The sequence below is a fragment of the Megachile rotundata genome, chromosome 3, assembly GCF_050947335.1.
Source record: "Megachile rotundata isolate GNS110a chromosome 3, iyMegRotu1, whole genome shotgun sequence".
NCBI classification, from domain to species: Eukaryota; Metazoa; Arthropoda; class Insecta; order Hymenoptera; family Megachilidae; genus Megachile; species Megachile rotundata.
In genome coordinates, this window is record NC_134985.1 from 22,932,459 (window position 1) to 22,957,856 (window position 25,398).

The 25,398-nt window shown below is 42.3% G+C and overlaps 1 protein-coding gene across 3 annotated transcripts in view; it reads left to right on the forward strand.

Annotated features, from left to right (window-relative positions):
• LOC100880810 (peroxisomal membrane protein PMP34) overlaps positions 1-25,398 on the forward strand; it is a 30,858-nt gene that overhangs the window by 437 nt on the left and 5,023 nt on the right. Inside the window, exons 2-5 of one of the 3 annotated variants that reach the window (XM_076530172.1) lie at positions 9,957-10,243; positions 13,116-13,273; positions 19,217-19,406; positions 20,262-20,472. In XM_076530172.1, coding sequence (XP_076386287.1) covers positions 10,200-10,243; positions 13,116-13,273; positions 19,217-19,406; positions 20,262-20,472 — 603 coding nt within the window. In that variant the 5' untranslated portion in view covers positions 9,957-10,199. Of the gene's footprint in view, positions 1-9,956; positions 10,244-12,739; positions 12,895-13,115; positions 13,274-19,216; positions 19,407-20,261; positions 20,473-25,398 lie in introns of those variants that run through there. The other 2 variants (XM_076530171.1, XM_012297708.2) reach the window with 2 other exon arrangements.

Below are 25,398 nucleotides of genomic sequence, written 5' to 3' on the forward strand. Positions count from 1 at the left end.
GAACAAATATCTCGATCGTCGCCCCTCATTCGTTGCCTTCGACGTTCTCATATTTTATGGTTTGTACGACCTTCGTCGAGGTTCACGGTTAAACGATTTATCTTGATCGCCTTTCCCTTATTCTCCGTGGGACGTTGGCCCCGCGTAAAGCGGATCTTTCGAAAATTAATCGAGCAATACGTTATTAAGAAATTTCGTTGTTAACGCACACCGAGAATTTTTGAAGGTATAGCATAGAAGCGATTTAAAAGCGGGAGAGAATCGTCGCTCGAACGCGAGGGGCGCAGATTTTAATTTAACCATACCCGTCTCCACGAGACACTTGGAGTGTAACGACTAGTAACGAGGGGGTTCCTGACCCAACAGCCGATCAATTATGCTCTTCCGTTGATCCGTGCTGCGTCCTTTTCGCGAAACGCTTCCTTCTAAATTGGCTATTTCGCGACACGACCGGACCATTCGTTTCAATAATTCCTGCTCGACGAATGTTCCGCTCTAACCCTCGTACAGCAAGAAGCGTGTGTTCGTTAATAACGATGCGATACGACGCGACACGATACGACATTACGAAGAAACTTGTTCGTAGGGAAAGTTTTGCCGTTGTAACAGGATTTCTGAAAGTGTTCATTGATCGCGCGTTCCATTGCAATCTGATCCTCGGTCCGATCATTACCGACGCAATCAGCCCCTAACGCGATCGCGTGTCCTTTCAGCCGCTGGATCGTGATACCGCTCGAATATCCGCGTTACAACGCGCCAACGTTACCTTTCGTTCCTTTTTTTCTTTTTCCTTCTCAATTATTTTTCGCTCGTGTTCGTTACGAAACGTATGCATCAAACGAGCACGACACAGGATCACCGGTTGCTTATTAATCGAATCGAGGAAACATGAAAGCGACAGGGTAAAACTATTCGAGTAATAGGCGACGCGTACAGGTGAAAATATTCTACGGACTTCTATTTTATACATTAACAATTGTATTTTTTCTTTGATTCGTAATGATCGTGCTAGACACAACGAAAATCAGCTCCCAAGTCACGCTTGAAGAATTTCTGGTCTAACTAAACAGCATCGAATATCGCGTGAACAAGTTCATTCGATATCGATCTAAACTCTAAATGCTCGGTTATTCTGTCGGTCGCGCTTCTTATCTGGCGTGCCGGTATTTTCGTTGATTCGCCATTCATCGGCACAACCTGACCGTATTCGGTAGCGAGAATTTGGACCGTGGCCAAAAATGTGGAACACCATGACTGTTGCTCGTAGATGTGCACTAGACACAGCTGTTAACCCGACTTGTTGCACCGTCGACCGTCGGCCGTCGAACAAACAGAACCACGTTGCCTTATACACCTTGTTGATCATCCATCCTGAATTAGTCGTTCTCGCTCGGACAGTCGACCATCGTTCGTCGAAATTTCACAAGAGCGTTTTTATTCTTTTAACGCGTTCGTTGCCACGTTATTCACCGAGTAAGCGAATTCGACACTTGCAATATTAGTGTTAAAACACAGCTTTTGAAAGTTTTATGGGTCGAGACTAGGGTGACCATTTATTTTCACGGTGAATTTAGTAGAAAGATAAAGGTTGATGATAAAATACTTGCGATCGATATATATATATATATATATATATATGTAGTCCTTTGATGCACTAGAAAAGGCAAACCTCAATTTAAACTCGTGTCATCCATATTCTATTGAAAACTAAAATGTGATACCGATGTCCGAAATTTGCATAATAGATCTAAAATCGTGCTCTTCGCGATTGGTACAATTAAAATGGCCACAGGTCATTACAATAACAATGTTCGAGAATGCGATTATTAAGTCTTTCAATTGAAGCTTCCAACGTTACCGTCCCTTTTCCACGTCGACAGGTTGTAAATAATTGCCTTAAGAAGATTACATTGCATTTACCTTGGCAAGATTTCTTCGTGTTCCTTCAGCGATAGAAGGAAGCTCGTCTCTCTGTTGGAAAGAACTTTTTTTTCTTTATGGCATTAAAGTTCCACGATCATCCGATCGGCGTTTTCTACCCTACGTTCTGCTTTTCGAACAACGTCGTTCCGCGGATTATTCGGTCCCGATTTCTCTTTCGCTTCGTGGCAGGGATAAAACCGACAACGAAATGACAAATCGAACTATCGCGTCATTTAATTATACATGTATTTTAATAGTAAAGTTTTCTTTCCGTACCCTCGCGGAGCTCGTTCGAAAACGAGGGAGCGCATAGGTTTGGTTGCAAGAGTCGTGCTTCGGGTCGTGAATCGCGTTCAACTAGTCTTTGTCGATCGAGCAAAGGGAACGTACGAGTATAAGAAGAAAAGCTAGACGAGGCTGCATACTGGCAAAATGCTTTCGTAACGTAAAAAGTAAGTACCTACCGGCAAACAATTGGTGAGCATTCGCATTGAAAATGAGTCTCAAAAGGCATCAACATGAACAGACGGACGAATATACCTACTACTTTTGCTTCGACATTCGAACAGCTGTTGCTCTCGAGCTTTTAATTAAGCCTCCCACTCGTCGAAATAACCGCGCGAAAAATAATCGTCGAGCAACATTGACCGGAAACTGAAAAGTTTAGCAGAAAAGAACGCATCGTTCGTTATTAGCGTGCCGATACTGATTAGCACGAAACACTAATCCGTAACGATAGACGATATTCCCTACTCGGTTCCGTTTGTAAAGCGAAAACTATAGTTCTCTCTTGTTTCAGCAGGAATCCTGGATCGATTAGACGAACTCGACGAAAACAATAAAGCTGAACAATCGACGATACGATAATTAGCGGTTGAAAATGCTGTACACGTGGCCGTGGATCGGTTCGATGATCGACGCTAATCACGATGAAACGTTGCGTCGCTCGAGCGCAGCCAATTCGATTCTGATAATTAAACTCGGTTTAACGAGACACGCGACTTTTTATTGGCTCGTATGCGTGGTCGTGTCGCGTCAGATAATTTCGATCACGAAATAGTACGCGATGGATCGAGCTTTCGATTTTCGACACACCGATAAACGATATCCGGTCGTATGTCAATTAGAGGAAATGAAATATATCGATTAGTTTGCGAGACGATTCGAATTTTCATACTATCCGATATTAGTAGGCTCGCCGCGCACCTATTAAATGGTAGGTTGCTTAGATCGAAAAAAGAAGGTCCACCTTGAAATTCCTAATAGAAAGAAAGTTTATCCGAAAAGTAAAAGTTGTAACAAGACGCGATTCCGTGAAGTGGAACAGAAATAGCTGTTCGGTCAGCTTCGATATACAAGTAGAATAATCCATTCATCGCGACAACTCCGGCCCAGACTTTCCCATGGGATACATCGGTCATCGAGGAAGGAAATTCGTGCACGCGTGTTTCCTCGTTCAGCGTCAGTTCGCCGCTTCGGAGATGATCGGCTAATTCGTCCAGAATTAGGGAGTTCAAGATGCAAAACGGATAATTCTCGCTGCTGAATTAACGAGCTCGTTCATTCCCGATTATCTGGACGGATGAGTTAATCGCGTCGAATGAAATTCTCGCCGCGTGTAGTCGATCCCGAGTAGTTTTCGAATCGTTGCACGAGCTTCGCGATGAAAGGTAAAAACGATTATTTAGCATTTTATAATTCGTAACTTCGGAGAAGAGTGATTTATCCGAATCGTTCGACGGTCTGCAAACTCCACGAACGTTTGTACGATGTCGAAATACGATAGGAGCCGCGATGTCGATAGGCAAGTTAAGAATTCCGAGTGGAAGATCGTGAAACTTGCAGTCGACGGTGTTGGAATTAAACGACTTCCTCCCTGCCAACTTTCCAGGCTATTAAACCGTATTTCTTGTTAAAAATATACACACCGATCGATCGAACGTTTTATTTATAGGGAAAGTTTCATGTCGCGCAACTGGTGTTCAAGAAACTCATTAACCATTATCGAGCGAATAATCTTGAAAATATGTTACTCGATTGAAAGGCAACACACGCACCAGATATCTTCCCGTAAACAAGGCTGAGTATTCGATCGTGTTCGTCGTGGACCATTATCGGACACTTTTATATGTTAATCGGAAAGTCGCTGGAGAAGTACAAGAGATTCATCTTGCGTTGAAACGATTAAATTTATACTAATTTTCTTTACGAGAAACGTTCATGAAAGAGCTCGTTAGAATTTTGATCATTAGAGAAAGTACAAAATAATTCGCTGCGAGTCGATACAGTTGAAAAACTTGAGTTATGTAAAACTTACATAAGAGAAGAGAAATTTTCTTCCCTTAAATATGTATCGATCGTATACGTCGAAATTCTTAGACGTATAAAATCCCCTGTTTCGCGTTCGCGGCTCGCGTAGATATAGTTTGCACTGTTATATCTGGCCGTTGAAAATTTCACGGTAAATGCTCGAGATAAGCCGACCGTTGCTCGTCACCGAAGAATTATCGCGTCACTTTAAGATACCGCTAGTTAAAAAACTAGCAACTAGTCTTGAACGCGCTCAGACTGGCATCTTAACGAGGTGTCGGCTCAAGTTCACCCGATAGCTGATAAAACGGCCTATCACTCGGCTAATAAAGACTGCCGGTGTAGCAAACCGGCTATTAAACGACGAAAGACTTGCACGTTGGTTAACCAACGTGTGTCTAGTGAACCGTGATGCTCGCAGAACAAATTACGAAACTAAAAATTGCGTTTATAATCGTATATCGTAGGAAAATCGGTAATACTCCGTGTTAAAATTTGAAAATAAACGCGATTACCGATTACGACACGATAAAATGTTGGAACTTCGAACACGATCCATCGTGGTTTATTTCGCGAAGAAGATTAATCCGCCGTGTTCGTTTTTGCTGCGGCAATAGGCTTTGCGAGCGAACGAACTACGAAAGAATCGCGACAGCTCGAAGAAGAAGCATTCTCGAGAAGCAGCACGCGTGGAAAGTATCGTAACAAAAGAACGGAGGGGCAAAAGTGGCCGAGAGGGGAAATGCCCGAAGCAATCCGTAAGGCTTGGCAGGGGATAAGAGCAAATTTATTTAGGAATCCCTGTTGCTCCGAGGCTGTTGGTGCTTTGGTAAACTCTCGTTCTGCTCTCTTTAAGCAAACGCGTCTCTCCTGTCGCCTCGATTCGCTTCGTCTCGCCTACTCTCTTTCAGAGATATATCATCTTTTTCCGCCATCGTGTTCCCCAACGAACCGACCGTTTTAGATGAAATTTTCGGGAAAGGCTGGACTACTATACCCGGTTTGCCGAAATTCGTCAAGTTGTTATCGCATCGCGAATGCGTTGGTATAATTTAATATTGTTAAGAAATTGTTGGGCCGAAAATTTATAGAATCGTTATAAACGAACTACGCGTTTCGTACGCTTCTATGTCTCGAAGCACTTTCGCGCTTTAAATATTTCAACGACCAGAGAACGTTGAACACGGTATCGCTGCTGGCAAATAAAAGCGTGCGGCTTTATTATCGTCCCCAACGTAATCAGCAGGTGTCTTAACGGTGCCGTATGCACCATATCTTATACGTACATGGTCTCTTTTTCTTCGTCTCAACGAATTAATTCGTTTCATTCGTATCGATTCCTTAACGAATCGCTTAGACGGTTCAATGTACATTTAGCTGTACGTAGTACAGTTGAATCGAGCAAGCGGTACAAGTCGACGATAGTAGATACACCCGCGAGAACCGTGCGAAATGGAGTGACAACGTTTGCTCGATAAGTGGTAAATAAAAAGATGCAACACAGTTGGAGGTTTGCCAAAGCAACGCCATTTAAGCGCGGTAAAGAACAATTACAAAGCATCCCGTATCATCGTGACAGTTGATCGATATTTTCACGCGAGGATTTAGGTTAAAAAATAGTTTAGAAGGATGTTTGAATCGAAGCGAAGTTTGCCTGAAAACGTCGTAATAAAATCGTGACTTAGAACGGGTTAAGTTATTTCACGGTTGAAATGTCCCTGTACTCGTAAACGAGTGGCTGTCCTTTTACAACCTATTCATTTTTCAGGCCAATTCTCCCCTTTTTGTCACGCTACGCGTTCAACTGTTCGCGTTTCTTTAACCCTTGAATGAAAAAAAAAAAAAAAAAGAACAATAATACTCGGTTATCGTTGGTCACGATGCATGTCGGATAAAGTCGACCACGAGACAAAGGACGGTTCGCGATTGTTTCCCGTAAAGCCCGCGGCTCGATTCGCGTCTCCGCGACAATGCAAAGAATGGAACTCGAAGCAACGTGTAAATTTCAAGTTGGCATAACGCGTTAGATGACACCAGTTGCGATCTACTACGGAACCAACAAGTTCGACTTTGTTCCAACCGTCTACTCGATACGATTAAGTCGAGAACGAAGGGAAAATTTTCAACGGTTCTATTATTTGCCCGTTAACGCAAATGGGTCGCTAACACGCGAATACGTCGCTCAAAGACTGTGAGGCGAACTTTTCAACGAACTGAAACCGTGTCGAGATTGTCCTACGGGCTATACGGGTTTTCGAGAAACGCTTCGCTCAAGATATTCGCTCGTTCACCCGTTGCAACAATTTATTATAAGAGTGAACTTTGTCCGTTGGACAAAGTCAAATTTATCGAGACTCCGTAGAGATCGATGACACACTTTACGATCGGCGATGACGTCGAGTTTGAGCGACGCGATCAAGTCGACGAGGGAACACGAAACGTTACAGGGTTGTTAGATTAAATAACCGTAGCTCTCTAGAAAAACAGTATAACCGCTTTAATTTTCTTCGGTCACCGTACATGCGAATTATAACGATAAATAGTATACTATGGGAATAGTATAGAAGATAAGATAAAAATCGCTTTGAAACGACAAAGATTCGATAGAATAGCTGGTATACATAGAATGTGGTAGACCCAGAGTCTACCCTGTTTAAGTAATGTCTCGCAGCAAACATGAACATCTCGTACGAGACGTAAACGGACCAATTAAATGAAAATCGTTACACGCTTTCATTAATATACGTTCCCTTGGTTACGCGATGATCGCGCGTACAAAGAAGTAATTTACGCGTACGAAATACCTGGCCCGACAAACATTTGCCCGATCGATTTTTACGTAATAATAACTCGTTCGTTCTCGTAACAGAGGAGCCACGTTTAAAACGACAAGCGCGAACAAAAGAATTGTTCGGACGATCGTTACCGCCATAATGCGTAGCTATTGTACGAATTCGTTCCCTCGCGGAGTCTAGTCGGCTTTTCTCGTTACGCGCCACCAGAGACAAACCGATTTACGTTCGAGACAAAATTCTGTACGCGGTATAATTGCACTCCTCTTCATCGCACAATGGACCGGCCTGTTAGAAAAGATACGGCCCTTTGTCGACGTATGCTTTGAACCGATTCGCTGCACCAGGGGATCCCACGGTGGCGCCAACCAACTTCTCCCGAACAAACCTATAAAATTATCACGGGTTCGTGAAAGTTATCGTCAGGGGACAACTTACTTCGATCAATTCCTCTGCGCTTTAATCGAAAACAACGGCTGAATATTTCGCGTGACTCGTGAAATCTCCGCTGATCGTTGACTCGTTTACATATGACCCGGTTTAAATAACAAATGTTAACTATGCTATTTTTAAAAGTAGCTGAAAATTAGATTTTCCACGGGCGTTCCTGATTCGCGAACGATAGGCAACGAGTTAATCCGTACGTGAAAAATATGGAATTTTCCGAAATTTTCGTGCCAGCTTTCCACTCGCAAGGAATACGATTTCTCGTATGGCCGGCCGTTCTCGCACGAACTGCGATGCATAAAAATATATTCCGTTGAATCCAATGAAATCGTACGCCGTGAATTCGCGAATAGCCGATCGAAAGGAATCGTATCGCGTATCGTATTAATGTATCCTTCGTTCGCGATAGCTTCGACTAACGACGATTCGGTGGCCTGAACGTACTCGACAGACAATTGTCGCTTCAAACACGACTTTACGATTATATTTCAAGTGGGAATTTCAAAGTTTGGAAAAAGTATCGATTTTTCTTTCGAAAAGTTTTCGTATTTAAAAATTTTCGGCGAATACGGCAACAAAGACGTTAAATAAACACGCGTTCGATTCGGTTACAGGCTCTAAAATGGCAAGCTCGTCGTTATATCGTGCTATTCCGCTCAAAGTCTACATATTGTTTATACGGAGACAGGGCCAATTAACGTGCATCCACCGACATATTCGAATAATTTTGTTTCGTTCGCTGCTCCTATAATCTAGAGACACAATTATCGATGCTACGGCCGAACATCGGTTTCGCCAATTTTAATAATTAATCGAACCGCGATTTCTGACGCAAAGCGACTCGAATAATTCATCGGCCGACCTTCCAGCGACTTCCATCTCTCACCGTTGCTTACTCTTTACAGTTCTCTGACGCACGAAATGCCGACGATTTCAAAAAATCGATCAAAAATAATGGTTATTTATTCTTGTAAAATCTATTTAATTTGAACAGTCGTTGCAACGCGACCAACTTGATTCCCAACTCGGTCAGGCGACGGATAAACGTTGAATTTTCCTGAAAAGGGTCCTCTTTGAAAAAGGAAAACGTTCTTTCCATTGTCGGACCGAGATTCACTGGTTTTTACCGAACTGAGACCGGTTTCTTTTGAAGGCGATCGAAAACGTTATCAATCATTCGTCTAAATATCTCGGCGAACTTTCCCGAGTCAAAGCACCCTTAAAGGTTTTTCCTTTTTCGCTTCGCGTACCTCGAGAGGTGGTCGAGGGAGAACAGTTACCTCGCATCCTTTCCTATTTTCTGTGACGCGCGACCAAGCAAAACCTTTCTAAACTCCGTCCTTTTTTCTACACGCGTCCATTTAACACTCGAAACGAAGCAATTTCATCGAATTCGTATTCGTAGAAAGATTTTTCTCCCGTAGGCAAGAAGAAGTCGTTACGTGTCTGGCTAAGAATGCCGGCGATGTTATTCGTTTGGAGAACAAAGCTTCTCAGCTGGAATAGAAACAAGGATCGATAGATACATCGTAACGAATCATGCCGCGCCATCATAAATCATGTATTCTCGTATATTTGGCCATGTTGCGGTAGAAATTCGGGTTATAGAGAAGGCGAAGAAGAAAATATTTGATTTCGCATTGTTGCGCGGTTCGTGCTCGTTTGTTCGAATCAAGCATACGAATAATGAATGCTTCCAGTTAAATATTCATGCGTATCGATGTTTTTTTCTCTACATACATATACACGTATGTATGTACAGATAGATTGGTCGTGAAACGAATGGTGCACGCTTTAAAATGGTGCTCACGAGAAACGTTTAAAAACGTTTAATCAAATTTTACGACACGCGGTTAAAACGCGACGAAATTTCCAACGATTCGAATATTTCCACATCACGATTTCTTCGTTGAACGAATTGTTGCGATCTCGTTTAGAAACATTGAATTTATCGATGCAAGCACGCGTTTTCGTTCCTCTATATGAATTTCGAGTTAATAATTTCCGACGTCGCAAGATCGCGAGTGAAATTTTGATTTTTACCCTTTTTTTGATATCTTCCTACCTCGAAATTTGCCTGTTATTCTACGAAACTGAACGCGAAAGCGTTGAACTTGGCAAAACGCTGTTCTATTTTCGCGTAACGTCGGCGATATGCAGCTCGCACGCGCGTTTCAAACGTTTACACGGTTAAAATAATTACGAAGGTAGCAGGCAGCGTTCTCCTTATCTGTCGGTGCATCTTACAATCAACTTGGTCGCGCGTATCGTTCGCGATTGTTTGCTTCGACGAATCGTGGCTCGAAATTGAACCCGAAAGAAATTATTCGAAATTATTCGAAACGACGAATGTTAAAAGTCGAATCGACGACGTAACATCGTTCGGAAGAAAACGCGAACCCGTTCGCGAATGTTACTCGAATAAATTGGTCTGCCGGCTCGATTCGCGAACTACGAGCAATAAAAGGAACACGTTGATTACAGCTGGAGGCGTGCGGCCGACTTCTGTGCTGCGTGCAGAGGCTGTACAGAAGCGGAAGTGCAGTGGAAGAGTCCGAGCAACGGATCAACCGAGGTCGAAGAGGGGCACAAGCGGGCCCCGAGCTGGAGGGGCCCTCAGGCTCGGAGGATGGCATCCTCCCTATACCAGTCAGCCCAAGCCCCGCGTCTACGTCTTCGCAGGAGGACGCGTGCAAGCCGCCGCCAAGGAATTGTTACCGTCTGGTTATGCTCGGTAGCGCGAGGGTCGGCAAAACTGCCATTGTAGCACGGTAATCCTTCGTTACGATTCTGTACTCGCCATTTCTTCTCGAATATTCTTTTACAAGAATCCTCGCGCTCCCCAAAAGCGCTGGCAACACTTCGTACCGATTTTTCCCACGCGAGTCTATCGTTACCTAGCTTTACTGCGCCAAAATGCATTGTCGCCAGATTATCAGCGTTTAAATACTTCAGTTTCTTTAGTTTCGCATATTTATGCCTCGTTTTTCCAATGTTTCCAATGTATAAAATACGAGAACGAGAAATAGGATTTATACGATAATTCTTTACACGATAATAGGGGAAGCGATATAAATGACCGGTATAAATGCTAGTTGGTGGGGCAATATATTCCAGTTAGAAGCCTAGTTGTTCGAATAGCATGCCGCATATTTTTTCGTTTTAAGCAGAGGAAGAGATAGGAGTTTTCCCTCGGGCATAGACAGTTGCGATTTGCGATTTGTGGTATGCTGGTACCGAGTAACCCTTCAGAGACAGGACAGCTAAACGGAGAATGGAGAATTTAAACGGGAGCCAGCTACGTCGCTCGCGGATCTACGAAAATTCTAGCGATTTTCTCCTGAAAGAAAATACAAAGTCTGTAACAGAAGACGAACCGTTGCGTAGTTTTCATCGTCGAATTAGGGGATGCTCGGTTTAGAAGAAATTATTCGGAGAACCGACTGGTCGAACTTTCCTTCGTTACGAACGTTCGTTGATCGTCGGTCGCAGCAGCGTTAAAAAAGAAAAACGAACAGAACGTTCGGAACACTTTGAACCATTTAGAGGTTGTTAATTTCGTGAACGATCGAATCGGATCGAATCGGATCGAATCGGAAAGGTTTTTCGAGAACGTTTTTTTGTCCGTGTTCGTTCGCGTCGAACGACAACCGGGTTCACCATAGGATTAAACGACGCGGTTCCAGCCGATTCCGAACATCAATTTTAAGGGTATCGATTCGATGCAAAGTCGACGAGAATTTCTGATCCGTTTCAGAAACTGGAGCGCTTTTATCGGCGATACTATCGCCTACAACTCGTACTTTTCATCGACAACCGCGATCTTTCGTCTTTTTCCTCATCCATTTTTATATTATTATTATTATTTCAGTTAAATCACATATAAATCACATTGTCGATTCGAAACGAAGAAATTTACTGGTAACTAAATTTCGATTAAATTATATTTTATTATAGCATATAATAATTGTCAGCTGTATCGAAAGGCGAAAAAATTCGTGTAACGGTGAATTTTTTCAGCGGTTCAAAGTTACCGAAGTAGATTAGTGACCGAAAAATTACTCCGATAAATTACTTTGAAAAAATAATGTACGCTTTATTCCCGACAACAGTTACTCCGTGAAAAGTAACGCTTCAAAGTCCATGAAAAAAATCGAAAAATAGAAAAACTTATCCGATAGAGCATTTAACGCTTAGAGGCGACAACGATAGTCGGTTGACCAACGATAGCGAAACAACCACCTCCTAAACGTATTGGTTCGTTTCCGGGCGAAAACCAAAAAGCTTTCAACAGGCGAAGATATTTTTAACCCGGAGGGAAAAAACGGCGTAGCGCGACGGGGCGAGACGGGACGTGACTGTCACTGATTCGCTAAATTCTCTGTCGAATGTTTCTCGCGAATCTCGCTCGATTAAATTGAAAACATTTCCGAATGTTCAGCGGCGCGACCGATACGCGACTCGTCGAGCTCGTTAACGGCTTTCGGAGACAATGCGCGCTTTCCTTTCTTCGCGTCACCTCGAGTCGTCTCACGATCCGCGTTCAGATGTCGACTAAAGTTTCCGATTCGACAATAATAACCAAAATGGATATAACGCGGCTCGGTATTGTCTGTCGCTTCGTTAACGCGTGCACGCGAACGAGAACGTCCTTCGAGAAACGGCTCGTTAATAGATTCGGTGAGGAGTTTCGCGTTCAATTTGCCGGTGATTCGATCGAGCAGCAGGTTTCTCCAGCACGTTATGAACGCGGCCAATTTTCTCGGCAAACTTTATTCGACCAGTACCGAATCGCTGGTCGGCCAACGAGTCCGGCGAAAAATCTCTGCACCGGTTTCTCTTATTATCGTTCGATGGAATACTAATCGCGTTTCGCGGCTATTTTCGAACACGCTCGCATCGTTACGTGGACAGTCGAAACGAAAATTATCTCCATGAAATTGTTCGATCGCGCGTAAGCGTTTGTTAGCTACGCTAACTGATCAACGCTCCCAGGAGTGTTCGAATTTTCTTTATTTCGTCGAGAAAGTTTAAACGTATCGATGTCGTAGTACGACATATGAAACACCTCTGTTGGGTACACGGAAAATTTTCTGTCGAGATGGAACATGGAGAGCCTATTCTGTCAGGTTGTCGCGAATAGTCGATTTCGAAAGGAAAAGTCTGCGGGAATTTGAGTATTTAAAATAATCGAAAAATAAAGCTTACTTATCGATCCAATATCTTCTTTTTCTATCGGTAGATCCTGAAAACTTTGAACATACTGCGAAATAATTGGCGGCATGGACGAAGAAAATACTCGTCGACAGAACGTTCTGCACGATCGATCATGGAAACAAAGTCGAGTTTGGGCTTGCACGGTTCGATCGTTGCTAATGGGACAAACGATTTCGTTCTATTCGAAATCCGATCGGTGTTGCTGGTATTGGCGCTAAACGGACACCCGACTGAATGTCGCGTTTTCAACGTTCAACTACCTAAACATTAAACACGCGTTCTAAACGGAAAAATCTGCGTACCTGTTAAAATCTCCTTAATCTTTTACCTATCTTTTACTAACCTGTTACCTATTTCCGTATAGAGTTATCTCGAGATCGCGGAGGCACAGGAACGCGTATCAAAGGGAGAACTCTTTATGTTCAGGTTTCTGTCCAACAAATTCGAGGAAAGTTACACGCCTACGATCGAAGACTTCCATCGAAAGCTGTACAGAATCAGAGGAGAGGTCCATCAGCTTGATCTGCTGGACACGAGCGGCAACCATCCGTTTCCCGCCATGCGACGATTATCCTTCCTAACAGGTAAGTCTGTTAACTTAAATCCGCTCGACTGGCCGCTTTAAATCGAATCGACTAGGATTCGTTGATTTTTAATTGACCGTTTCGATACACAGGATACGAGATGTTTCATAATTTTGAAATTCTATATTTCCGCGGGTAACGCGAAAATATGTATTCTTTTATCCGTACACGAGGTCGGTACACGGTAAAATAAGGAACAAAGGGAACAAGGCCTTCTGTTTTCGAAACGCGAGATGTCTCTTGGTCCGTACACGACGAGCCAAGATCCGCTTCCGCAACTTGTTGAGCAGCCGTTCTTCCATCTAGTCCGGTAACTTCGTTTCCGTGGAGTTTCCAGCCAAGTGCGAGCGAGAGGTTACAGTCTCGATATCGAGCGAAATATCGATCGAACAGCGAAACTCGACGACGTCCTAGAGAACAACAGCTCGTCGAACGGATTCCGCTGGAGCGTAGATAGCAGGATAGGAAAATCCAACGCAACGGTAACATCGGCACGCTATCCACGAGAATATGCTCGAGTGGCATTCGTCGGTGAGCGGCACGCTTTTACCGATTCTCCGCAATTTTGCGAAACGCGCATAGTCAATATTTGCAGGCAAAGTTGAAACGCTCGCCGGGAAAGTATTGTGCGAGTCAACCGGAGAGTTGCGACACGACGCGGCACAAACTGCTAAACAACCTTTGAAAATATACATATTATCACCGCTATTCGCTAAATAATAAATAAAATAGATAATAAAAATCAAATATTCCATTCGATGTTAGATCTTCGTAGGTAGCTGTTTAGACGTAGAAACTTGTCCAGTTCGATGAACGCGATACCAATTGGAAAACTGTCACGAGCAAAACGATAGATTCGCTTTCTCTTCCGGAAAAATGTATTTGCATCAGCCGTGACGCACGTGACGACAGCCCGTACGCATATTCCGTATACCAGCGTATTACGGCTGTACGCGTATTGATCATTCGACTTACGAAACACGCGCGCACCTCACGTGTGCGTCCGTACATCATACAACCACCACGTGAACACCTCTGCACCCTCGGTATGATCCTGCCAATTATTCGATCGAACAATAATTCTCGATAACAACAATTACTCGATAAAACTGATCTACCACGGAAATATTTTACATTATTTTTTTCTTCTCTCAACAAAATATTTACTCACGTATTCCATTTAGAAAGATCTAACCTAACATTTTTCATGTTTGCAACGAGCTTGCTTCAGTTTGGAAACGATTGATCATAGTCGTAGAATTGCGCACGTTGCATCAGCAGGATACTATATAATAACAAGAAGAACGATTCGTTATTAATATTATCGCACGCTTTACCAGTACGGCTTTACCAGTACGAAATTTTCAACTCGCGAATACGATGATATTTATCCTTTTAATCATTCCACTCTGGCGTGATTAATGAAAACGTTGCGTTACAGCCGCGAGTTTATCTCCTGCTTGAAATATCTACCCAAGACGCCGGAGTTACCCTGCTTCCTAATAAATTTCCGTAATTATCGCGTTCTAACTAATTATTCGCATCAACGAATGCGCGCGTGTAATAAATGACATTTAACAAACCAGCGAATAACCGTGCAATTTGCAAGCTCGATCCACGCTTCGATTAAACGCTTGCATCGTAGTCGAGGACAAACGTATACGATTCAGTAACGCTCGCACTTTGTTCTGTCCTTTCTCCTGAAAATTTTCACCTGCATAACGTAGGTATGTATATTCGATTTTTTCTCGAGGAGCTATTTCTTCTCTCGTCGTTGATTCGCTTCTCGTAACGCGTGTGCCCATAAATACCAAAGATATAATATCAGGATCGAATCCAACGCCAATTAATCGAACGCGATCCAGTTTCGATACGCGGTTCAATTTCTTTCGACTCGTTCGTTCGTTCGTCGCGTTATATTTCCGTATAGATAGGATAAGTACTGCCGAGACTCGAAATGTCCGATTAGCAGCGTAGCCGCGAACGAGGATCTTTCGTACGAAACGAGCGTTCGAACCATTGGAAAACGAGAATCAGACGCGCAAATAGTGTTCCTACGATTCATCTTCGCTTAGCCTTACTATTTCCACGAGTCTGACTCGTCACGCACTCGTACTTCAGCCGTGATCAATTTTACTCGAATTTTGAATACGTTTCAATTTCCAGTTCAAGTCCAATTATAGTTTCCATAATCAAGGGTTGCATTACACCAAACTGACATAACATTTCAACTTTCTTCGTCTCTTTTAATATCGTAGCTGTGATTAATTAGTTCTTATCGACGATGTCAGCAAGTCGCCGAGCATTGACGCGATAAGGAAACATATTGACGGCCGTTGAAATAAGCGCGTTAATAACGTTGAAAAGGCATTTCTAGCTTTTGGATGGTTAGGTTCGAAGTCGAACGCGACCGAGCAGAAGAGACGCTCGAGACACGCGCGTGAAATATGCATCGAGCCGGGTCGAGCACGACCGCGACCGACGACGCTTTCGAATAAACTCGTCTACCGATCAACGAATTTTCGTAACTTTGTCAAATACATGAAACGAACAATCCTTCATTTTATAATACATTGGACAGGTATCGATTTCTTCCACTTACCACTGCATTTCGTTTGCCACTTGCAGTATATTAGTTTGAAATGTAGAACTTCATAAAAATGATTATGGTAGAGCTTTTAGCGTCTAGTTAGCGCTCGTAATAAACAGCAATACGCGAGCAGCTCTATCGCCTTACTATGTAATGAACGATTTCGAGATACGAAAACTTATGTCACGAAAGCATCGTAAAACGACATTTACAAACATGTATGCGCGCGTTGTGTCCTATCGAAACATACATATATTCCGAAATTTCTAAATCCCTATACAGTGTACAGAATCGGTGGTAGAATTTCTGCATCGCTGCTACGTAGATAGATTTATTTCATTAATAAATGAACTTTATTTCTTTCGCGATGAAAATACGATATAAATTAATCGGCAAAATGAATCGTGCGATCGAGTGAATATACGACGAAACGGAGGTTTTTACTGCATCTAGTTCTCTTCTTCCACGAAAATTTTCATCTCCCCGAGTTATACGAGCGTTACATGCCACGCGGACCTCCGCTCGCGATACGAATATTTGCTAGTCGATGCCATTCAACGCGACTAGACGCGACTAGACGCGACTATACTCGACTAGACGAACGCGGCTGCTATGCAAAATAAGAGAAAAAAGAGGGTTAGTTATTAAGTCCGGGCGAGTCTCTTATATAGACCGACATCGAGATTACGGTGCTGGAAAAGCCGTTATTAAAGTCGGCTTTCGAGCTACGATTCGTATCAGAGAAGCTGTGTCATTTATAATAATACGTCGAGCCTCGAATAAACAGATTTCTATAATTAATCTGTCGTTTACAACTCTGTTTATACATTTCTATACGTATATTATCGATTCAAGTACTTGACTATCAGGTACTTGAGCCCGACGATCGTATTCGACGTAACGAAATACGTACCTACTTACTTAGCATGCAATTAATCTTGCATTGCTTTTGTGGAAATTATAGTAATATTAGAAGCGTCGAACAAGTATCGTAGAATTACCAAGTTCGACTACAATTTCGACTCGAAAGCTAACCTTCGACTTGATAAATTTCAACTCGCCAACTCAGTTTCGTATATTTTGCGTAGTAAACATTAATCGATCGCGAAAAAGTAAAATATTCTCTGCTCGAGAGAAAATTCGACACGTTGAGAGCGGGACGAGTTAAAGGATCCTTTTCGTGGAGAGAACGAGAGAGAATCGAAGAAAAGGTTCGAAATGGCGCGACACAGATTTCAGTAAAATGGAATCTCCGTTTAAATCAGTTCTCCCAATGTCTCTCACGATTATTCGAACCTTCCCCTTTTCTCGTACTTTCGACCGTTCTCGCTTCGCTCCAACCTCTCGATTGATCATAATTATCCACCTTTTGTCCTAATTACTCGCGATAAGATTTCCTTTTAATTAACTTAAGAGCTAGGCGTTTCGTTAAACGGATCTCTTTTCTGCCCTTTCGTCTTCTATTCTCCTTTATTCGTAAATGAATTACAGATTCCATACACCGTAAACCGTCCACTCCGGACGAATTCGCCTAAGATCTTGGTCGCGTGTGTTTGCGCTGCACTTATCTGCCGGGCAAAGTCGAGGGACATAGAAGACATAGAAGAAAAACGATCGTTCGCGTCACAGGATAAATAAAGTTTAAACAACTCGATCGAAAGATGACGCCTAGAAGATCGTTCTACCAGCTTGTTTTTAAGAAAAGTATCTCGACTAGAGAGAAAGGAGGACTCGAACGTAAACACCAACAGTAAAGTTTCCATCGCCTCCTTCGCAGCTATTTGCAAACAGATGGGAAGAAAAGAGCTCGTGGTCCGATTCGAAGAGCTTTCGAGAGAACTTATCGTCCGCCAACGATCTGTTCCGCATCGTAGAATCGTGCTAACTTTATAGTCAACTCGAGAACAAAGCCTGTTCGACGCGATAACGATTTCCTCCTAGATAGCAACCTGCGGTCCATTCACTTTTACCTGCACATGGCCGTAATCGGTTCGACGTTCTCGTCCTACCGAGATTAATTCGATCCAAATAAATTGAACCGCGACGCTAGCTTCTACATACTATTCGCTAGCTTCGACTTCTAATTTCGTATTTACATAAACGAGCTCTCGTACACCGACAAATTTTCCATATTCTCAAGTTTTCCTTCTGCCCGCCAGAAAATTGAGGAAGAAGGCTTCGCTACTCGATACGGTATCTATCAGTTCGACAGTTACCGCGCATTATTCCATACGACGCGCGCTCGTAATTTAAAATCGCGAAGCATATATTATATGTATATATACATATTCTTCGGGCATAATACACGCGCGAAGTTATGTCAATTAGAAAAACCGTTCTAGGAACAAATGAAACAGTTGCATCGAAATCCTGTTTAACATTATTATATCGCGGGTAACGTTTCTTTGCTTCGTACTACACGAGAAACGATTAGTCGGAAGCAACGAGATACGAAAGAGAAATCTCTCCGTTGCATTTACTCTGTCGTGTTCGGCTCGCGTTTGCAACGCGATCCATCCAAGCTGCGTTAATTATTTTCTCCCATGGGCTGCACGCTTCTTTCCTCGTCGGAAGAGAGCCGGAAGCAAGAGGACCGACATTCCATCGTGGAATCTTTGGAGCGCGAAAGAAATATAGAATACATACTATGAATGCGAATGCGATCGTAACATGAACAAGATCTGTCGCGATTTCTATTCTATTTCTGCTAATGTACGCTGCGATCAATGTTTAAAGACGATTAGATTATTATTAAAAAAGTGTATCTATTAAAAATTGTATCTAAGGATCGATGCGTTATAAATTTCCACAACAGGTACGACCGCTATTTCTGTTAGATACGTTCTGACAAATATCAGCGAAAGAAGAATTGATCTATCGCGGTGCAGCTTACAATACGAAACAAGCTACTCGGTGAGACGATACAGAGTTGATCTATTCCGACACGATTTTCCGTGTGTCGTCAAAATTGATAGTCTCCGGTAGTTATTCCCGACGGAACTGGTTGCAACGTTTTCAACGAGTCGCGTGAACTTTGACCAGCACGAGTGCTTAATGAGATTCCGAATAATTTGCATGGGAAGGAGAAACTTGTAAAAGATAAACGATCGTTACGATAAAGGAAAAAACTTAACGATCGTTCTTCGGCCACATATTATGACGCTTTAAAATTCAAATTGTTCGATCGTTATACTTGTATTTTGTTGTAAAAGTTGGCAGATTTTTTACGCGAGACTCGAAACTGATTAATAACTTTGCTCGCTACGAGAGATCGATATTTGCGTCGGTGTCGCGGAACGAAACTTCCCTTCCATTCATTTCCATAGTTGTTTAAAGATAGTTTTGTGATACAGGAGATCTGTTCGTGGTGGTGTTCAGTTTGGATTGTCGGGAATCCTTCGAAGAGGCCATCAGACTGCGAGAATCGATCCTGGAAACTAAAGTTAGCGCAACTCAGAGCGCCACGAAGAGCAGAAGCAAGAGTCACTTCAATTTGAAGGTTCCTATGGTCATCGTCGGGAATAAATGTGATAAGGATGTTAAGTATGTGCATCGTGTATCATCCGTCTCGGACCATTAATTCATCGAACATCGGTCAATTGACCCTTTCGCTGCGTCTCGCGACTCCGCGACTGCGAAGCTCCAAAAGTACGTCGACAACTTTCCCAGAGAAATGGACATTCGATCAAAATTTCCATTCGTTCCATCCAACGATCTTAAGTGTAAAATAATTGCACCGAACAACCGTAGTCGCTCGTAATAATCCGCGTTCGTTCAGTAGTAGCGAAAGGGTTAATCGATGAAATTTCCTAACTAATTTACTTATTAGCTATTACTACGCACCGCTGCAAACTTTCCACTCCATTTCGACTCGATACCAATTTACGATGTCCGCTTCTGCATAGATACATATACACGACGTACAGCGTGCGATGAAATTGCACGATTACACTCTAATTGGCAAAAACATGCATCCTTGCAAAAGGGAAACAACTTTTCTTCGTAATACTTCCGACCAAGAAAAAATTCCCTTTCGATCGGAACGTAATTCGCAATTGGTTCGTTCGTTCGTTCGTTCGGATGTTACTAAAAATTTAGTAAATTAAGTTGAACTATCAGGTGTATCGAAACGAAAGACGTTCTCTTTCTAACGACCTATTGATCTAAGCAGGTGGCAACATAGGAATGCAGACATCTCGAAATACGAGAATGTTGAAATATACGTCTCGATATAATGTACAAACACATATTCCGCTTTTATAATATACATATATTAATTAATTAACTACGAGACAATGTTCGATCGCGACAAAATTTTAGAAGTCGCGCAGCACAGTATTTCGCAAAAGAATATAAAAAAGGAATAAAAAATGACGAATATGTTCGGTGTGTTCACAGAACAGTTACGGTAGAAGAAGCAGAAGAATATTGCAACAGTCAGGACGATTGTTGCGTTTTCGTGGAGGCTTCCGCAAAGAGGAACTACCACGTGGAGGAGCTCTTTTATCAACTTTTCGTAGTGGCGGGCTTACCTCTCGAAATGGCACCTAATCATCACAGAAAGGTTCCACTCACTTTCGGTTCTCCTACGATGTTACCACCGTCACAAGTAAGTGATTTTATGAACCTTACGATCGGATAAGGAAAGTCGGTGTCTCGAGAATTTTCGAAAACGCGTAGCCGATTTAAGCCCATTCGAGCTTTAGGTATTTTTTCCGTAACGCTCATAATCAAATTTAACTTATTCTTAGGCTAATGGAGAATTTTTAGTATCCACGGTGCCGCGCGGCCCAATTTTCACGTTTATAACGACGAAACTCGATTTGTTAATTAGCGTATCTCCCCGCGTACGAGCAGAGAAATCGTCGATTAAAAATGCGCGAGAAAAGAGAGCAGAGGTTCGGTAAGTCGAAAGATGACAACATCATTTAAGTTGGGGGTTTAAAAGTCGTTCATTTCACGGTTCTTGACCGAGAAATTCAAAACGGCGCAACGTCGTCGTCGTCGTCGTCGTCGTCGTCGTCGTCGTCGTCGTCGTCGTCGTCGTCGTCGGGGAAAACGTTTTAGAAGTTACCGAGGTGGGAAACAGAGCGAGGGACGAACGAAAGAGCAATCCGGATAGAAAACGTAAATAACCCTCGAAAATTTATAAACGCGGTAATTGGAGAATTCGTGAGCACGGCTTAGGGACGCGTTAAACCGACGAAACGGTCCGGCATTTTTCCTCGGGAAAACGCGTGGAAATGTCTGAAAAGAACGACAATTTGTTTCCAGCCAAGGCACAAAGCGACCCTGAGTATAAAGCGACGGCTGAGCGACGCCTGCGGCGTCGTGGCGCCCAATGTGCGTCGACCCAGCATAAGAACAGATCTGATGATCATGAGGACGAAAACGTGTTCCCTGGCTGCGGGGAACGAGAACAATGCACCGGGATCGAGGATCACTCTGAGATCCTCCGACGCCAGGAAGACATGCTCGATTCAGTGATATACCCAGCAGTTTTATCGATAATCGGACTCGAAACGATGCGACGAGACACTTGGCTTCGAAGACGATCTTTGCCCAGCGATTACGCGACTCTCGACACGAATCGTGATCGCCGACATCGCCACATCACCTCACCGAACACCGAACAATTTTTAACGGACAAATTGTTACTTCTGTTCGAATAAACAAATATCTAGCTGCGTACTGGGTGATTCGAAGCAACCTATCGGTAGTTTCAAAAGTTTCTACTTAATCGCGTATATTTTCATCAGATTAACTAGACGAGATGGATTTTTTCGATTTTTCACTTTTCACCTTCAACTTGTCTTGCTTTGCAGAATGTTTGTCTTGGATGCCTTCGCAAATATCCTCCTTATTCCGATCTATTAGATATTGGTATAATTATAATACCTACTGTCCGCTAAAAGCGACTGATCGCTTTCGAAGATCGTACAAAATTCTCAATGTAACTTGTGCTAGTAATATTTTGCCAAAAGATCGAGAACATTTAATATAAAATAGAGTAGAGTAACAAATAAATAACGTGTGCATATTTATTTTTATTTTAATAACGGTCTCAATATGTCAAAACGTATTGCCGACGCTATCGAATAATATCGTTAATAACATACAAACATTTATCGGATCACTTTCGAATCACCCTGTACATAAACATGTCTTTTCTAAGTAGCTACGATTCAACAACTATCATCCGACACAAGTTTCGTACTTCTGTTTCGATCGATCGAAGAAAAGAGAAGAAAAGAGAAGAAAAGAGAAGAAAAGAGAAGAAAAGAGAAGAAAAGAAAAGATGTATATTTAAATGACAAAAAAAGAAGCCTTTTCTATGCGGCATTTAATTATGAGAGTATAGCGAACTGTACAGTGATAATGAACGTTCAACGAAGAGGATCGTTAAAAGACGTAAATTAATACGTGTATATCGCGTGTTTCTACGGAAGTGACATAGGATAGGAGGGGTCGTAAGCGGGGATCGTCGCAAAAAGGAAAAAAATGAAACATTAAAAAACCGACCACGCTGCTCGCCTTAATTAATTAAAGGAATAGCTGTAGCATAGCGTCCCCGAAGTAACATATATTATTAAAGTAAGATGTAATCGACGCGGAAAAGTTTGCCGTATAATTATGATCGAAACGAATGAAAGATACGTTTTCCTGATCGTTTCTGAATATTTCGAGAATATTTTAAGAACAGTCGATCATTTGTAATTTCGAGTTAAACGGTTCCTCGCAAAAACGTTTCTGAATCGAGTCATCGAGCTGTACAGGGACCAGTTTCCACGAAAATCATTAGACCTTGATCTTCGCGCATCAAATCATGTCCCTGATTAACATGCTAGAAATTTTAGCCGGCGCTCAATGTTCGTTAAAAATGTATGAACCAAAAAAGGTTGGTGATTTGTATCCGCGCGTACAGTGTGCAAGAAGAAAGCAATTTCAGCGTTAACAAGGGTTAACGGTAAATCAGAAAGAGGTTCCGATTAGATTATATGTCCTGGAAGTAGGACGACTCCTTTGGGGGAGAAACGGAATCTACCGCGTTAACATAACATGGCGGAAAGTTCTGCCGCCATACTGAGATCTGTACATGTACCTATCGCGATCCAAACGGATCAAGATTAGACGTAGAGCGTAGCGTGTAGAACGTAGAATACAGAATATAGAATATAAAGTATAGAGAGTACTTTGCTCTTTCTTGCAAATTATAATATGCGTAGACGCGGTGGATTCCCTGCCTCCTCTCTACATATGTATGTCTACTAAACAATCAGATGTATATTGTTTTATTAACAAGACCGTGCATAGAAGCGGTAGTAACAGTAGCGTATGGAGTACGTAAAGAATCGCGCATATCGGTGACCGATTCTCCGAATATACCTCCAGAGTCTGACTAATTACGTAGAACTCGTGGAACGTGTTCCGTTTCGAACTTTCCGTTAAACAAAGAACATCGGCTAAAATGTTATTCGGGACAATGAGCTTGACAACTTGTCTCGTCATATGGCAAGTTCAGTTGCCATACGGGGTTTGATCAATTCTCGCGCGGTATTACTTTCATATTTGATCGAAGGATTTTTATCGAATTTAAATTATTTCGAGCGATTAATTTACTCGAATCGCGTTTATCGTTCTTACGATTGTCGCAATGGTCGACTGATCGTGAAACTCGAATTCTGTATAAGCATGATTGTCAAGCCAATGCGAACCAAATTCCGTATACGTGTATATATATATAATTAATTCGATGCGTTTACCAAGTTTCGCGAAGCTTCGAATAGTCAAGTTTTCCGACAATTATGGATTTCTTCCATTCGTGTCGCAGTCGGAACATCAAATTTCTTTCCTTTATTTTCCGTTGTCATAATATTTTTGCGACGCTAAAAACGTACAATACTGACAAATTTTCGAAGCTTCCAGCATCGTATTAGATTATTATTTGTCGCGTGAAAAACAGCATTTATATTAATCTCGATATACGTGCTATTCAAAAGTCAAAAGTGAACACAACCATTATACTGTAACGACCGAAACGCCTCTAATTTTCGGACCAAAAGAGCATTCCGTTTTCTTATAATAAATGCATAAACGATATAAAAAACGTGTCTTTTCATTGTTAGTTATTCGTAAGAGAGCTATACAGAGCGTTTAATAAAAAGACGTAGGCGACGAAAAACTACATGAGAAATTCTCTATGCTGATGAAAATCGAAAAGTTCTTTCAATTCGAAACATCGTATTCAAGCCACTTTCACGATTGAAAATTGGACGCTTGACTTTTGAAACGCACGGCACAAGCCATAGACGACAGATTAACAAACTATATGTATGTAGAGAGGGTTTGAAAAGTCAGTCACGCGACTCTGAATCGCTCGTATCTCGGAAAAGAAATTTCTCGCGCGACAATTTCAATACGAACGATCGAGGGAAGATCGTCGGCGATTACAACATTTTTCGAAGGAATAAGTCACAACGAGGTAATACTAGAGACGAGTGTATAATTACTAGGAAAGTAGGAGGAGAATTGACAGTAGCAGTTTGTATTTACGCGGTTGAAGAGTAAGAGTGGGTCATTTTCGTGGCAGCGCCCCGAACAACGTAATGAAAAGACATTTTTACAGAACTCCCAACAGATTAATTAACCCTCGCCGTTGGCAGGGATGAAAGGAACTCGCCTGTAGGTTTCCCGAGAGTCCTAGGGTGAGGTCAATTACTCGATTAATACGTTAATTAATTTCCAGCCCGCTACGCTTCCGTTTCGCCCCTATTTCGCTCCTTTCCTTTTTCTTTAAACGAACTACGAATTAAAGATAGTTCAGTTTCACCCTCGTTAGAAACGAATGCTTCTAATCAAAGAGCAAAAGCGCCTCCTCTTTTAAACAAAGATAATTCCGCGATTTCGAATATTCTACTGTTCTACGTTCTGTGAAATATACTTCTATATTATATTTGAGAAATTTCAAAGTGTTAATCGTCTACGATCTACAATATCGTTGTCCGTTCTCGTACATCTCTACGAAAACGAAACGCGATTCCATATCCCAGATTCTTACGACTTTATATCTTTCTACTCGAAAATCTCTCTATGCGAAGTGTATTTCTGGGACCGATATCGATCGCAGCTAAACGGGGTTTTAATCGTCATCCGTGATACTTGTATAACGAATCTTCTCGCGTCCAATCGAAAATGGAATCGAATTCGGTTGAAGGGCCACTGTCCCGTACGCTCGAGGTACCATTTATATTTCTCTGGAACATCGACGGTTCGATTTATCCTTACAGAAAATCACTCGTAGAAATTACCATTGAAATTTATTTAAATCGAATCTACAGGATTCTGACGAGCGTCTTCTCGATCTCTTCGCTCCGATAAAACGATTGCACGCAGCTGCTGCAAACGCGATCATCGTATCAGAATTAGATTCTATTCGCGATTATAACGAGCGTACATCGAATAAGAGAACTATTCGGTGGCTTTCGAGCAAGTTCCGTCTCTATCGCGACACAGCTTAATTAACGATGCTCGTTAA